This window comes from Penicillium cinerascens (genome assembly GCF_028974065.1).
Source record: "Penicillium cinerascens strain IBT 15544 chromosome Unknown contig_24_segment0_segment0, whole genome shotgun sequence".
NCBI lineage: Eukaryota > Fungi > Ascomycota > Eurotiomycetes > Eurotiales > Aspergillaceae > Penicillium > Penicillium cinerascens.
In genome coordinates, this window is record NW_026695290.1 from 2643480 (window position 1) to 2658696 (window position 15217).

General features: G+C 50.2%; 5 protein-coding genes across 5 annotated transcripts; 2 read left to right on the top strand and 3 right to left on the bottom strand.

Moving 5' to 3' along the window:
• Positions 1-637: 637 nt before the first annotated feature.
• On the top strand, positions 638-1891 carry N7498_004102 (translation initiation factor eIF5; the record flags this gene model as incomplete). Its single annotated transcript, XM_058451164.1, has 1 exon — positions 638-1891. One exon carries the CDS (start codon positions 638-640, stop codon positions 1889-1891), a length of 1254 nt encoding a protein of 417 aa, XP_058310626.1.
• A 1632-nt stretch (positions 1892-3523) lies between these two features.
• On the top strand, positions 3524-5441 carry N7498_004103 (Siderochrome iron transporter 2; the record flags this gene model as incomplete). The annotated part of the gene is made up of 3 exons (XM_058451165.1): positions 3524-3774; positions 3840-4453; positions 4507-5441. 3 exons carry the CDS (start codon positions 3524-3526, stop codon positions 5439-5441), a joined length of 1800 nt encoding a protein of 599 aa, XP_058310627.1.
• Positions 5442-5719: 278 nt separating this feature from the next.
• On the bottom strand, positions 5720-7711 carry N7498_004104 (type-X family DNA polymerase; the record flags this gene model as incomplete). Its single annotated transcript, XM_058451166.1, has 1 exon — positions 5720-7711. One exon carries the CDS (start codon positions 7709-7711, stop codon positions 5720-5722), a length of 1992 nt encoding a protein of 663 aa, XP_058310628.1.
• A 2263-nt stretch (positions 7712-9974) lies between these two features.
• On the bottom strand, positions 9975-11658 carry N7498_004105 (HoxN/HupN/NixA family nickel/cobalt transporter; the record flags this gene model as incomplete). The annotated part of the gene is made up of 6 exons (XM_058451167.1): positions 9975-10731; positions 10786-11064; positions 11116-11201; positions 11254-11326; positions 11381-11391; positions 11452-11658. The coding sequence occupies 6 exons, from the start codon at positions 11656-11658 to the stop codon at positions 9975-9977; spliced, it is 1413 nt and encodes a 470-aa protein (XP_058310629.1).
• Positions 11659-12931: 1273 nt separating this feature from the next.
• N7498_004106 (uncharacterized protein) lies at positions 12932-13873 on the bottom strand (the record flags this gene model as incomplete). Its single annotated transcript, XM_058451168.1, has 1 exon — positions 12932-13873. The coding sequence occupies one exon, from the start codon at positions 13871-13873 to the stop codon at positions 12932-12934; it is 942 nt and encodes a 313-aa protein (XP_058310630.1).
• Positions 13874-15217: the final 1344 nt, after the last annotated feature.

Consider the following 15217-nt stretch of genomic DNA (forward strand, 5'->3'; position numbering starts at 1 on the left):
CTCAACGGAGGGTTTAACTCCGAGACCACGTGCCGAGCTGAATAAGCAGGACCGCAAAAATCCTCTCCGTTGTTATTCTCCCACTTCTCCCACTTCTCACCCATCACTCATCGGCTTTGACACCCCAGTGAAGCCCTTTTCTGCGTCAACTGTTCCACACAGTTTACGCTTTTCTGTCCATCACTGATTGATATCGGTATCGCCATCATCACTTTCTTCAGTCCCCAAAACCCGGGTCTCCGGCCTTTGATTCGGATTCCCAAAAGAACAACTTCGGTCGTTCTCGCCCCCAAGAGAAAACCGCCCAAGACGTCCACTGCGAACTCGTCTATGTATTCGTCCTCCGTGCAACATTTCGAACATCACCTGCCGCTCAAGCTGCAAACGTTTCGCGCGTCGAAACCTTGCAGTATACACCTCAGATCTTGTGGCTGAGCCCTTTGGTCTGCCCGTTTCCGCTGTGAACCCGTGAGAAATCGCGTTGTTTCGTCAACAGAACCACCCAAAAATTCAAAAAAATTCTACTCGACACGCATGTCTTGTTCCGCCAACAAGATTTCCGGTCCAGATTCCCTCCCGCTACCTTTCCCCGTTCCATTCTCGTGAGCACCAAGTTTAAACAAATCCAACCGCCAACATGGCTACCGTCAACATTCGCCGGGATATCACCGATCCCTTCTATCGCTACAAGATGGAGAAAATCCAGTCCAAGATCGAGGGCAAGGGCAACGGTATCAAGACCGTCATTGTCAACCTCAACTCGGTGGCCCAGTCTTTGAGCCGTCCTCCTGCCTATGTCATCAAATACTTTGGCTTTGAGCTCGGTGCTCAGGCCAACGCCAAGCCAACCGATGAACGTTGGATCATCAACGGTGCCCACGATGCCACCAAGCTCCAGGACTATCTCGATGGGTTCATTTCCAAGTTTGTGCTTTGCAAGAAGTGCAAGAACCCCGAGACCGACGTCAGCATCAAAGACGACAAGATTATCCTGGATTGCAAGGCCTGCGGTCAGCGCTCCGATGTCGACCCCCGCCTCAAGCTGAGCACCTTCATCGTCCGTAATAACCCCAAGGGAGGCAAAAAGGAAAAGAAGGACAAGAAGGCTCGCCGTGAGGCCAAGAAGGCCCAAGCCAACGGAGACCACGATGCTAGCCCCGGTGACAGCAATGGTTCGGAACACGATGACGAGAACGGCGATGACGCTCTTGAGGCTGGAAGCGATGATGAGGTGACCCGCCAGGCCCAGGCCATCGAGGCGGAAGTCGAGATCAAGGACGACGACTGGGCCGTCGATGTCTCCGAGGAGGCCGTAAAGGCTCGCGCCAAGGATCTCCCCTCGGACCTCAAGCGCTCTCTTGTTCTTGAGGATGCTGACGACAACGAGGCCGATGGCCCCTCGTCGTACGAGCAACTCGGTAGCTGGATTGTCGAGACTGCTGCCGAGAAGGGCGGCGTGGCCAACGTTGACGACATCGACATCTACAAGAAGGCCAAGGAGTTCGGTATCGAGTCCAAGCACAAGACCTGCGCCGTCCTGGCTCAGAGCATCTTTGACGACAAGATTGTCAAGCAGATCGGGGCCCGTGCTGGTCTCCTCAAGACGCTCATCACCTCTGAGCGCCACGAGAAGGCTTTCCTCGGCGGTACCGAACGTTTCGTCGGTCAGGACCACCCGGCTCTGATTGCCCAGATCCCTGCCATTCTCCTTGGCTACTACCAGAATGATCTCGTGAGTGAGGAGACCCTCAAGGCATGGGGTTCCAAGACGAGCAAAAAATACGTCGATATCTCTACCAGCAAGAAGATTCACAAGGCTGCCCAGCCCTTCCTGGAGTGGCTGGAGACTGCGGAGAGTGACGACGACGAGGAGAGCGAGGACGACGAGTAGGTGATGGACATTGACTGTGCACCTTCATTGATTTCTCGTCTTTTTGGCTTCTTGCTTAATATGGACGCTCCTTTTGCTGGTTTGTCGCTTTGGTTACCTTTCTGATATTGTTCGTTTCGAATGGGACGCAGTCTGTGATAATTTTACATCTTAGCTCACCGAAAGTCACTCCTTTTTATTGCAAACCGTCTTGTACAAATCTTGTAATGCTATATGTATTTTGTAGGCTTAGACCTGCCGGCATGCTTTGATTGTTACATAGGTTCTGTTCTAGCCAACCTCTTGATTTATCGGGCGAAGAGCTATACCCGGATTCCCCGGAAGTATTAGAGCAAGCTCGGACGAGTCGACGCAAGGCGCCCAGCACACAGATGGAAGATACGGACCAATCACATGGGGTATGAAATGAATCCGGAGTTGTCCCTTGAGTATATGTTATTGCCAATAATTATCTCCAAAATTTAAATCCTGATCCTGAGAGAAACATAGTGAGCACGTGCCGCCATGTGGTAGCGCCGGATGTTGGTTCGGGAGGCGCAACTAGAGTCTTAGCTCCTTACTATGATGGCGCAAACCTATTTCGAGAAGAATGATCAAACGCAGCCGCTAAAGATCACAAATGGGTGAGATTACCTGCACATATGAGCACAACAGATTGGAGTTTGTATCTAGACCGATTGCTTTGCATTAGGAATCATCTTGCTGGCCCCGGCTGCTCGACAATGTGCATTCATCTACCAAAAGGGAATGAAAAAAGTGTGTAAGGCTTGAAGTGTATCAAAGAACCATCCAAAGCGACTCCAGATCCGGCACAATAGGCATTTGAATGGACTGTACTATTCATGGACTTGGCTGGGATATATCAATCAGATAAGCAAGATCAGAATCTTGACCCTGAGCCACCATGGTTGGGCGCGTTATACGACATTGATTTACGTTGCCCCCGTCGGAATTCACCGGGAGCATGGGTTCACCCCAATTCTCACATTAGCACTGTCTGGGACGGATATCCCATCACGGTTTATAATCAATCTGATAACCTTCTAGGGAAGTTGGCAGCGGCTCATCCCGCAGGGGTCAGAGAGCGCATGAGAAAAACGCCAACTCCAGGTGGTACGAGAACGAATTTCACAAGAAAAAAGACTTAGAACCGAATGTAGCATCAAAAGATCGCGTATTTGATTTTGATGCCGCCAAATGGACACTTTTCAAGGGTCTCAAAAGCTAACAGGCTTTCTTCTCCTGTTCCTGCGACCCGAGGTCGGACGGAGGTCTGAGACCAAGCCAAAGTTTTGTGGCGTCCAGTGATTGGCGGCCAAAGGATCAGATTTTAATAATCTGATTCCGCGGTCTCCCGAGCAGGGTCGCGCGCATTGAAATCGCACGAGTGGAAGAGGAATTTGTGGACCCTGAGAGGGGCCGGGCTAACTAAGCGCGGCTTGGGGACGCCATTTCCAAGTTTCGGACCCTCTTTACCATCTTGTTCGGGTTAGAAAAATCAATGTCGCCCATTATTTCTGTTTGATTAGTCCTTTCAGCTATCGCTTCATCTCTTCCAGCGCGCATTGCGCTCTCAAACCCGCAGGCGAAATCGGGGAACTAGCGGATCGCCGGTGTGGGAACAATTCCACCATGGGTGTTTTCGACAGCATCAGGCGGCGCGATGAGAACAGCCGAATTGTGAAGGTTTCAGGGTCATCTGCAGAGGAAAGCGACGAAGTCAGTGAAGTCCCTGCTCAGACCAGCTCTCTGGAGTGGCAGGACGAGACGGAAATCAAGCAGCACCCCGATGAGGTCAATGCGAATGCTTCTGTCGGGTTGCAGAAAGCTGAGGCTGCTGCGTTAGTCTACAGCAAGAAGTCACTCATTGGAATCTATGCATGGTGAGTTTAACTAGCAGGGTTAACTTGTAGGATGTCTTCAGAGTACTAATGGCCTGATTCGCCAGGATATGGGTCTGCTTTTTCGTCTTATCCTTCCACGAGACGATGTTGACCAACCTCACGAACTATGTTTTCGCCGGATTCTCGTCTGCGCCTCAGGTGACTACTTCTTATATTGCCTCGACCATCATCGGCGGTGTGATGAAGCTCCCTCTGGGTAAGACTCTGAACCTTTGGGGCCGTGCCGAGGGTCTGTTGGCCTCGCTGCTAGTCTATATACTTGGTATCATTATCCTGGCTGCCTGTGATGGTCCCAACGCGTATTGCGCAGGCTATATCTTTTACTGGATCGGTTACGACTGTCTCTATCTCACCCTGCAGATATTCGTTGCCGATACCACTGGGTTACGCAACCGAGCTTGGGCTTTTGCTTTCGTTCAAACGCCTTTTATCTGTACCGCTTTTACGGCGCCTTTGGCCGTGACTTCTTTCATTAACACATCGGGCTGGCGCTGGGCATTTGGTGTTTTCGCCATTGTTCAGCCTTTTGTCTTCGCCCCTTTAGCGTTGGGTTTCAAATACTACGAGAAGCAGGCCGAGAAAAAGGGTATCCTCAGAAGAGAGCGGAGCGGACGCTCTGTTGGGCAGTCGATAGTTCATTACCTTCATGAATTCGATGGTGAGTCTATTCTGCCGGTGATTCTTTGGCGCGAGTTAATTTAGAAACCATAGTTATCGGTGCATTCATTATCATGGCCGCTTTTATCTTGTTCCTTCTTCCCTTTAGCATCACTTCCAACGGCGTATCTCAATATTCCAGCGCTACATTCATTGCGATGATTGTTGTCGGAATCTGCCTCTTCCCAGTCTTCGCGATCTGGGAGAAGTGGTTCGCTCGCATCCACTTTATTCGATGGGAATTATTCAAAAATCGCTCTGTCGCCGGCGCCTGCTTACTATCTGCCGTTGTCTTCTTCAGCTTCGACCTTTGGAACACATATTTCCAGAACTTCCTCCTCGTTATTTACAACCTTGACTACACGACGGCTGGATACTTGATGTCGACTTATAACGTCGGCTCCTGCTTCTGGTCGGTTGTTGTCGGAATTTATGTCTACAAGACCAAGCACTTCAAGTATCTTTGTCTGTTCTTTGGGCTTCCGCTTATGATTCTCGGGTCCGGTCTTATGATCTACTTCCGAGGCAGCGAGCATGGAATCGGTTATGTGGTCATGTGTCAAATCTTCATTGCCTTCGCCGGAGGTACCCTGGTCATCGGTGAAGACATGGCTGTGATGGCGGGCGGTGACCGTGAAGGCATTCCCATGGCTCTGTCCCTTATTAGCTTGTTTTCAAGTGTGGGCTCGTCGATCGGATACGCCGTGTGCGCTGCTATCGTGAACAACGTCTGGCTGCCGGCCATCCGGAGTCGTCTCCCTGCGGACATGAAGTCTCAAGCCATGGCGATTTATCTAGGTGGAGTCACCAAGCAGCAGGGCTTTGCACTTGGTTCTCCAGAGCGCGAGGCTGCCGCCTATGCTTGGAGCTGGTCTCAGCGGCAGAACTGCATTGCTTCCACTTGTATTCTGGTTTTGGGCATCCCTGCGATCATGTTGTGGAAAAACTTCAACGTCGACAAGAAGCAGAACAAGGGCACAGTTATTTAATGTTTCATGTGATATGAGAAGCTAAATCCTAAGCCCCGAGGTGGATAATGATCGACTTGTAAACCAAAGCTAAACCTGCACCGCAGAAGATTATAGCTACCACGGATCACCCATACAGTTACCAAGCACGGTCAATGTAATGCCGTACGATACTGTAAAGGTGATTGCAGTAAAACTGTTATTCCGAAGCCATTCTTTGATGGACATGTAGATATTCGCATTACTACTCGGGAAATAATCAACGGGTGTTGGTGACACCGGTAGAAATGCCACGTTGTCTATCGTGTACATCGCTCCCACGGAGGCCTCCACCCAACTCCCAACCGCTCCATGACCAGTCTCTCCCTTTCCTCCCACGTCTCCCCTCCATGCTCCAAATCCACCACCTGCCCACCAGCAGTACGCTTCCGCACCCCACTAGAATCAAACTTCCAATCATGCGCTTTCTTCGCATATCGCCTCAGATCTCGCTGAAAAGTCGTATCTCCAGACCATCCGAGCACTGCACAGCCCACGGTGCGCCACGGTGATATGATGATGTCCACCCGACGATGAGGATTCGGATTTCGTTTCCGCCGATCCACGTCGCTCGCCTCCGTAGCATCAAAGATAGGATCTTGCCATACGGCCAGCGCCTTATCGAGCGAATCAAAATTCTTTCCTGTTTCATCGCCTCGAAATGGAAGAGTCGCCTGCTCGCGCAGTGTCGAGGTGAGATGTAAGGAGAGGGTGTGTGTGATATACGCCTCCTTCTCTAGACTAGCCACCACGTCCACGATCAGGTTTCGCGTGACCGATTCGTCGCGGTGTGTCAGTATGATATCCACGTCACCACATATTTCCTTTCCACGACGGTAGCCGCCGACAATAATGCAATCGATATTGTCCGCATCCGGGCGCACGCGCTGAGCATGATGCCGTACAATGTCGGCAATGACCTCCGACTCCCTGCGCGAAATACCAGCCTCGAACTCATCGAAGAACTTGACTCCGATCTGCTGTACCCGCGACAGTGAGTCCCATCCATACTCGACAACATCATCCAGATCCCTCCATCCCTTGTGGTAGAACTCTCTGGCCGTCTTTGCGCCCACGCCCCAGATCTTATTAAACGTGTTTAGCACGCGCAGCACAGGGTCCGTATCCAATGCATCTGCCGCAGCGATGTTCCCATCATCGTCGGTGTGGTTGCAGCCACCATGTTGCTGGAACTCGGAGAAGAGGTTTGCAATCTTCACGTCGCAGCCGGGTAGTGTGAGGACTTCACTTGGCCGTTTGAGTACATAGGGGTACGCTGCTAAAGATGCTATTGATGTGCTATATGCTCGAACGCCGATCTCGTCGAGTGTGAGTTCGCGGATACGGCGGATTTTCATGAGCTGGGCTATGAAATCTGCATTTGGTGGGTGCAGCGGTGCTGAGCGCATGCATGCGTATAGAACGTGGTCGCGAACCCAATCTGGTTGCGTTGGCAGGGTAGCGGTTTCGTCGTTCTCGGATGTGGTTGTTCGGTATAGGGTTGGTGGCCGCTGACTGGAAGGACCATCATGTGGTTCTTTTGAGCGCCGAGAGTGGAATCGATTGGCGGGTATTGGTGGAGGTTGCGACGCGGCATCGATTTTGGCGCGTTCGAGGATTCGGGTGGAGAGCTTCTCTGAGGATAATTTTGTAGGGGCCTCGTTCCCAGGCACTTGGGTCTTTCGCCCTTTGTATACCATAAACGAATCGTAGGAGAGGGCCTTCTCAGCTAGGATGGAACTGTCTAGCCACTCTAACTTGAGGACGGTGATAGTGCCTGGCGGATCTTTGACTTGTACCAAACGTTGGGATTGACCATGTCGGTTTGTCACCCCATCTTCCTCACTTTCGGACTCAGTGCTGAGGTCAATTATCTCTGATTTTTCAGCAGTGACAGCTGAAATGCTTCGTTCAGCCTTCCTGCATTTCAACGGAGGTTCCTTATCCTCCGAGAATACCGTCTGAGTCGGTATAGAGAAAGACGGAGACTCCTCTGTCCAGAATCCCCGGGAACGAAGCTCTAATGCCGCACGTTTCTTTTGGCCAATCTTCCCCAAAACCAAACCGGCCTCGGAAATGTCATAAGTGATTTTCCCACCATGTTCAACGAGACGACTCTCCGTCTCGTGTAGTTGATCAAGGGTCAAATGGGTGGGCAGAATGAAGGTCGGTGGTTGCGATGAGAATATCGTCTGGCCACTCTCGGCTGGCTCCACGGGAGACGAACTTCCGAATAGAGGATTTGAATCCATCTTGATGATAAATATTTATGCTCATGTAAGAAATACTATATTGATTCCAGCCGCATATGCATACTGTCGAGGAATATGCAATGGCAACCCGAGTGCGCCTGCCCCTGTCATGAACCAAGTCGCGAGGGCCGGCATGATTTTCAAACCATCTTAGGAAAGGAGGGCAGCACCAGAACCATATGGCAGTGGAGGATCAAGTACAGTTGATCATAATGCAATCATTACGTTGGCAAGACGTTGTTTGTATCTTGGGAAATGGATATAAGGCACAATGGAATTCTGTCGGAACGAACAGCCTATGGAGACCGGATTAAAGGATGATCCGAAGTAATATCTCCTTATACAAGCAGAAGAAACCCTGACGTAATGCACCGCCGAACTAACCGGTCCCAGCCACGTGCGGGAGATGAGTGGGACCCATGATTAGTCATGATTTCTCTGGGTCCCAGCCTAACTCTATCTGGGACCCAGTCAGCTGGCCCCCGTAGTTATCCTGTCCCTGTTTATCTTCTGCATAACTCCCCCTTCTTTCCCAAAACACGCGACCGTGTTCGTGTTGCCTTCTCCATATATGACACCTTGGCTTATACCTCGCCTCTTGCTCCCCGAATTTACATGGCCTGACGACACTCGTCCAATCGCAAACGAACAAATACAAATACCACCGACGCCTCGACCAACAAATCCCCTACTCCGTCGTTTTTGGGGTTTCTTGCATAAACATATACGACGATTCTCTCGATCATATTGCGGCTGGGTTGGCATCCCTTACGACAATCAGATTGCTCAGCTTCCGTTTGGGCTTATCTTGAAATGGTCGGATGGCACGCGAATAGAGGAAGTTCTCTCTATGCAAGTCGCAAGAAAGGCCGGTTTTCCGGTACCGCGAGTAATATGCTATGGAGAGCATCCCAATACACCGCATGCACCGGTTTCGATTTTAATGACTCGTATTCCTGGTCGAGAACTAGGCCAGGCTTACGAGTCATTAAGTGTCGAGGAAAGGAAGTCGATTTTAGAAGAGCTTAAAGGCTACTTAGTGGTAATGCGTAGGTGGTCAAATCCATGGGGCAAGACTAGGATTTGCTCATTACTAGGTACTGCTATCAGAAGCATTCGCGTTCCTAACCACCTTATCGGCCTATTTGAGTCTGAGGAAGAACTCAACGAATACCTTATACAGCCTGCTTGGTCGGGTGGTTTTGAATCCGATTCCGCATATCACCAAGCTTACGACGTTGCTAGGGACATAAAGAAATTGCCGCACCGTATTCTTTTTACCCACGGCGATCTTAAACCCCATAATATTATGATAATGGGGGGTCGGATCACAGGTTTTCTTGACTGGGAATCAGCAGGCTGGTATCCTGAATACTGGGACTTTACTACAGCATTGCGGTTCACACGAGAGGATTTCTGGTGGTATAACTTCGTTATCGACCTTGGGGGTGGCGCGTATTTGGCCGAACTGAAATGTGAACGCGCACTGACCGCCTTGACAAGCTCTTCGTATTACTGGTGATGCTGGTTTCTCTGTTCAATTGTACTCATTCTCAAAAAAACTTTTATCTAAATTGGGCTCACTCTAGGTCAACAATTCTTCTGTAATAAAAAGTTGTGCCACGCATTGTTCAATACGATAAGGATAGATAGTCGATATCCCTAAATGAGAGCTTCATTCAGGGTGGTGTTTTCAACAGAGCTGTGTTTTCGCTAGGGAAATCCAATGATATAGCGCTAAACGCATGGAACGCGAATATCAAAGCCCTGTATTTTCCCAGATGTATGCACAGAAGACGCAAGTATCGGGAAGACCGAGTACTCTTTATTCGCACATTGAATCAAAGAATTACACTTCCTGTCTAGTAACATGCAATCGCTCCACAACTCCTGAATATGTCAGGCACAGTTGGCTTTTAACAAACGTCTTCCGAGCTCTAACACCCCTCGTAAAACAATATATCATCGCTTAATAAGGACTTTGAAGGATTTTCACGCCTCGACGAAGCTCGAAAATACCACGTCTTATCTGAGAAGCTGCGTGACGCCGCCACATTATGAAGCACTGGCCAATATCAGAGGTCTAAATGTGGTTACGACCACCCTCAAAATGTACGATATTCAAGCTTCTGACGTCACATGTTTCTGCCTGAGCCAAAAGCGAAATATAGTTGCGAGCAACGCTAACTCACATGAACGCTGTTTATGAATCGTATATCTATGCAAATCTTGAATTAGGGAGAAACCCACGCCACAGTACCATCTAAAAAATCTCTTCCTCGACCCGGGGCTCATCAGTTGCCTTCACTGCAACCCGCGAGCCCCCCTTCCCAACCACCTCGGTCTGCCCACGCTCGACACTGCTCCCAGACTCGTGGACCACAATGCCAGTGTCATCATCAGATTCCCGAGGATCATCCCGATAACGCTCCTCGTCATTAATCACACTCTGCCCATGGCGCCTCGCCATCCACCTACGCCACGGCTTATACAGCAGCACGCTCAGCCCACCAACGATGATAAAGCATCCGCAGATCGATCCACCGATCACATCGTAGTAGTCACCGGCTGTCTGCACACCATCCCAGAACCTGCCCGTAGCATTGGTCACACTCAGAACCATGGTGAGCAATTGGATGACGCCGATCACAATGGCGACGATCACCGTCAATGTGGTCAGCACAATGGAGTAGTACAGGAAGGCGATCGGGTCACGGTGGTTGTCTCGTGATTGGGGCAGTTCGTCGTCTGGTGTGTCAGATGCATTATCGGAGACTGTGCTGTCCCTTTTCGGGGGGAGGAAGTTGGCGGAGGGTTGGATGTAGAGCGAAAACATGAGGGCGCCGTCGGTGGTGTCTAGGAGACACATGCCCGCTGTGAAGAGCGCGGGGAGGATTAGAATTACCCAGAAAGAGGTCCCCTTTGCTGCTTCGACGGAAGAAATTCCCAGAAGGGCTACCTCGGACGAGGTGTCGAAGCCCAGTCCGAAGAGGATTCCGAGTGGATACATCTTCCATGGTCTTTCGTGAGTTAGCTAAAGGTTTATTTTTGATGTTGAAGATTTCTCAGCGCACCGGTCAATAAGTTTAAACATCTTCTTCAGAACGGAGAAGAGAATCCCGCCGCCTTCAATCTTCCAGGCTTCATCGGCTTGATCCTCGGCCAAGTTGAACACCTTTTGCATTTGCTTGATCAGCTTGTAGAGAATGTAGGCATTCATGATACCCAGTAGGATCAAAAATGTGGCACTGACAGAGCTGCCAATGATTCCGCCGATGGTGCTGAAGCTGTCAAATCGTGAGGAAATGGCTGCTGCAGTTGCTGCGACGACAATTGAGGTGATGATGACGACACTAGCAGTTGATCAGTTTATGTATAAAAACATCGGGGGCCTACGGACTCACGTCGAGTGGCCTAGTGAGAAGAATGTTCCCACCGTGACTGGCCTCTGCCCAGTAGCGAGTAGTCGTCGAGTCATTAAATCGATGGCCTATAGTTGCATCAGAACTTGTGATCTTCGAGCTTGCATACAAAGCACGTACAGAGATGTGATCAGCATCGAATGCATGTCTCAAGCCGAGAGTATAAGCGAGCACAGCAGTAGACACCAACGTTCTGTTTTTGGTCAGTTCGAATCATTCTGTCAGATGTGCAAGGACAGTCTCATACGGGTGATAACGCTAGGAGATATCAGCACATATCCAAACACAATGATTATTCCCAAGTTGGCTTCGACTTACCAATACAATTGCGGCAGCAATCCATACAAGGACATTCAAAAATGCAACAAACAAGATGATACCGATCGCTCGAAGAGGAATTTTGCGAATGCCAGGCATCTTGCTATGCGAGCGCTGAGCATGGCGCAGAAGCGGCTTTAAGATCCAGGTCCTCTCGCTATCCACGCTCCGCGCATCCGTGGGCGTGTCATCAACAAAAGAAGTCATTTTTGGGCACTCTTCCTATCGCGTTCCAAAATGCCTTCTTCGTCAGCCCTGTGACACCTAGGGTGGGGCGACGGATAAATTTTCCTGACAGTTGTCGAGAGAAAACAAACGGTTGGAACGGTCAAAAGCGAGAGGGGTTGGATTATAACCTGCAACGCAAGCTCGCCGATCTTAAACACGTGAGTGAATTTCCCACTAGGCTTATCGGTCGTCTGGCCGTGTCGCCAAGCTCGACAATGTACTTTAGATCCGCTTGGCAGTGAAGTAGTCGGCGTACGGAGAACTCCTTGCGATCGGACGGGAGAAAAGGAGGGTTGCACCCGCAATGGCCGAGCAAGCCCTACACCATTTCCGACTTCTCCACACTTCTTGAATGAACTTTTGACTACCTCAAATCGTGCTTTAGTGCTTGACCATGGAGTGAACTGGTAATCGGGATTGCACGTGATGTGGCGGGGTTACGGCGAGGCCCGATGCGTTCGTTGATAATTACTCAACTCGATCGTTCTGATAAGATAATGTATCCACTTTTTGCAATCGGGGTTCCCACGCTCGGCCTGTGAAGAACGCCGTGCGGCCTAGTTTGGCGATGATCGGGGCCTGTCTTTCTCGTTGGTGGCCGCTCGGCCGTGTCGGGCGTCAAGAATGAGCTAGCTATGGAAGAACTGGATACCTAGGTAAATAGCCTACTGGATATCTTATGGCAAGGTGAAACGGAGGTTATAGAATTCGCTTTTGCTTTTCATAACGTCGTAACAGTATGATACATTTTCGAGACTGAAGGTCTCTTAATCAATCCCATCCATTCACATATCTGGACTTGGGTCCATCGCTTGGTTCCCATAAAAGCTGCACTAATAATTGCATGACTATAATGCGGTGGCTCCCAGCCGAGTGAAAGACAGTGGAGGCTCGCGAGGTCAAATTATTGCGCTAAATATTCTGAAGGGACATCGAAGCAGTTACCAATTGAGTTTGGTAGTAACTTGTGTCTCTTTTGCAAGGCCTGGGACAATTTGTTAGACGTATGTTCTCGAAAAAGTCTTCCATTGGGAGAACAACTGACCAAGCACTCTTGTGGGGCCCGTGGCTGCCCTTTTCGGCAGATTTCCGAGACAGCCTCAATAAAATTGAAGTGATTGATAGAAAATTCAAGTTTCACTTGACATTAGAACTTATTCACGCAACAGCATAGACAGTGGGTGATGGAGTCCACTTGGTGACAGTCGGCTGCAAGCGAATATCCTGGCTGACAAGGATATTCCACTCATTTCTAGTGATTGGAGTCACATCTGACGCCGAGAGGGGGAGTCTTGGGCCCTCGCTTCGCCGGAGCGCCTATTCTCTGGATGCTGCACTTAGCAGGCTGAGCCGGACGTTTAACTCGCACGGCCTTGGGGGCCTGCTTCTGAGCGACAGACTTCTGAGCGACGGACTTCTGAGTGACGGGCTTCCGAACAGCGGGCTTCTGAATCGCTGGCTTCTGTTGCTCAGCCTTAGGTTGCGGAGGCAGGATGATCGCATCCAACTTGTGCGCGCTTTTGTAAGCAGCTGCAATAGCAGTGAGAAGGTCGTCGCGCACATTGAGCTGCTCATATACGCGGTGAAAGAATGCCTTGCTGAATGGACGGCCTTGGAAATCGTCGATGAGGCGGTGGAGAAGCTTCACGCACGAGGCCATGGACTGGTCGTCTGTGCGCGAGAAAGGTCGATTGGAGAGAATGCACAGTCGGCGTTTGAAGGTGTAGATGCGGTCCATGTTTAGCAGGGTCAGACCCTCTTGGCTGAAGACGACCTCGTTTTGTAAAATTGATTGCTGGACCAAGTACTCATTTGCATGGCGTTCGTACTGGCTGCGGTTCAATGCATCAGACCAACTCTGGCCCAGGGAGAATTTCTTCGCGGCTTTGGCGATAGCTCGCTCGAGAATACGCCATCCTAGGGCATCGAGAGATGTAATGGGAATGATCATCAGGTCGGAGGGTTCGCCGGTCGGATAGGGCTTGCCCCGGCCGACAAGCAAGGTGACGTGCATCATTCGTTGTTGGAGTTTGGTGGAGATGTATTCAAGAGCGGGCAACGTGGAGGGAGTTATGGTTTCGGCATCGAAATTGAAGTCCGATGAAAGCGGAGGAGAGATCATATCGTTGGTGAGGCGTGTAGGAGAATTAGGTACATAGATGCCCGTGGGGCGTGGGAAGCGGATGACGCCCATTGTAAATTATGTTATGAGCGTAGGATTTGAATAGATTGGAGTCCACCAAGAGATCTTTAGGGACCCTTTCTGGAGAAGCCCAGGTTGACAGAATCCAGGTACAACCGACGGGGGCCTTGATATAGATAGAGAATGAGCCAGGGGCAGAACCAACACTACCAACATCAGTTCCCCGCACTCCGGCATCTTAACATAGAAAGCTCCCAAATTACCCCTATTTTAGCTGCATAATTGTTGCTAATGATAGTAAAAGCCACCAACAATTGACCAATCACAGATGCAGGTGTGACAACCGGTTGTTTGGTGGAGCACACGACAGCCAATCGATACGCGCAAGGATCGGCGCCCTATAAATAAACGAAGCAAATCACAGTCCAAATGAACTAAAATCACCCGTAGCCGCCGAGGCGTTCGTCCACCAACCACCATCTCGTGTTGGTCGTGTTCTCAATGGAGCTTCTGCATTCCATCACACACCAACACAGGAACCTAGCACCCGGACCGGGGCCTTGGTACGCAATCACCAACTGTTGGTGGCCAGTGCAGTTGACCCCCGCTCAAGCTGACTGTGAAGATAACTCCCACCACCAGGGATTATGTAGCTCGGGCTCTTATCGACAGGTTGTTATTGTTTCTTCTTTCCGGTCCCTAAATGCTTAGTTGCTTGGTCCCGGCGCGGATGACGATGAGCATTTTTACTTTCCATTTCCTAGGGGTCTGTTGGCAAACGTGCATCTCGGAGATTATCTTGTATGCATTGAGCGGATGACAGCTTGTACTTCCCCCTGTATGCGGCCTGATCTGGTCACGCAATTGCAGTAGATGGGTCATTAACCAGCTCTCAAATCTACTTGTCAGGGATTCTTGTTCGTGTCGGAAGTACAGCTTCAATGAATGGCCAGGATTCAGTAAATGTGCTTCTTCTCAACATCCTTACGGCTCACAGTTCCTTTTTCCTTTTCGATCCTTCAAGCCTTATGGCTGTAGACTCACCCAGCCGTATGTACAGACTACGCGGCATTTAATTGCTTCTCTTGTCATCACTAGCCAATACCCTGCTGCCACTGACGAATAGTAGAGTACGGAGGCTCGTGTCCGTATCACTGCGTCAGTCAGCCTCGTCAAATGCCGGGTTTCTATAGCGGCAGTCTCCATTCTAAATCCTCGACCTCCTGTAAAAGCATGCAGGGCTTACGTGGACTATTCCTCGTGGCGCACGAGTCTTCCAATTGTCGGGTCTGACGCGGGAAGTTCGTTGGGGGCCGAAAGTGAGCGTTAAAGTGCGGAGCATATTTACCGGATTTATGTCACTAAGCATAATTAACGGGCCATCAGCTTAGGAAC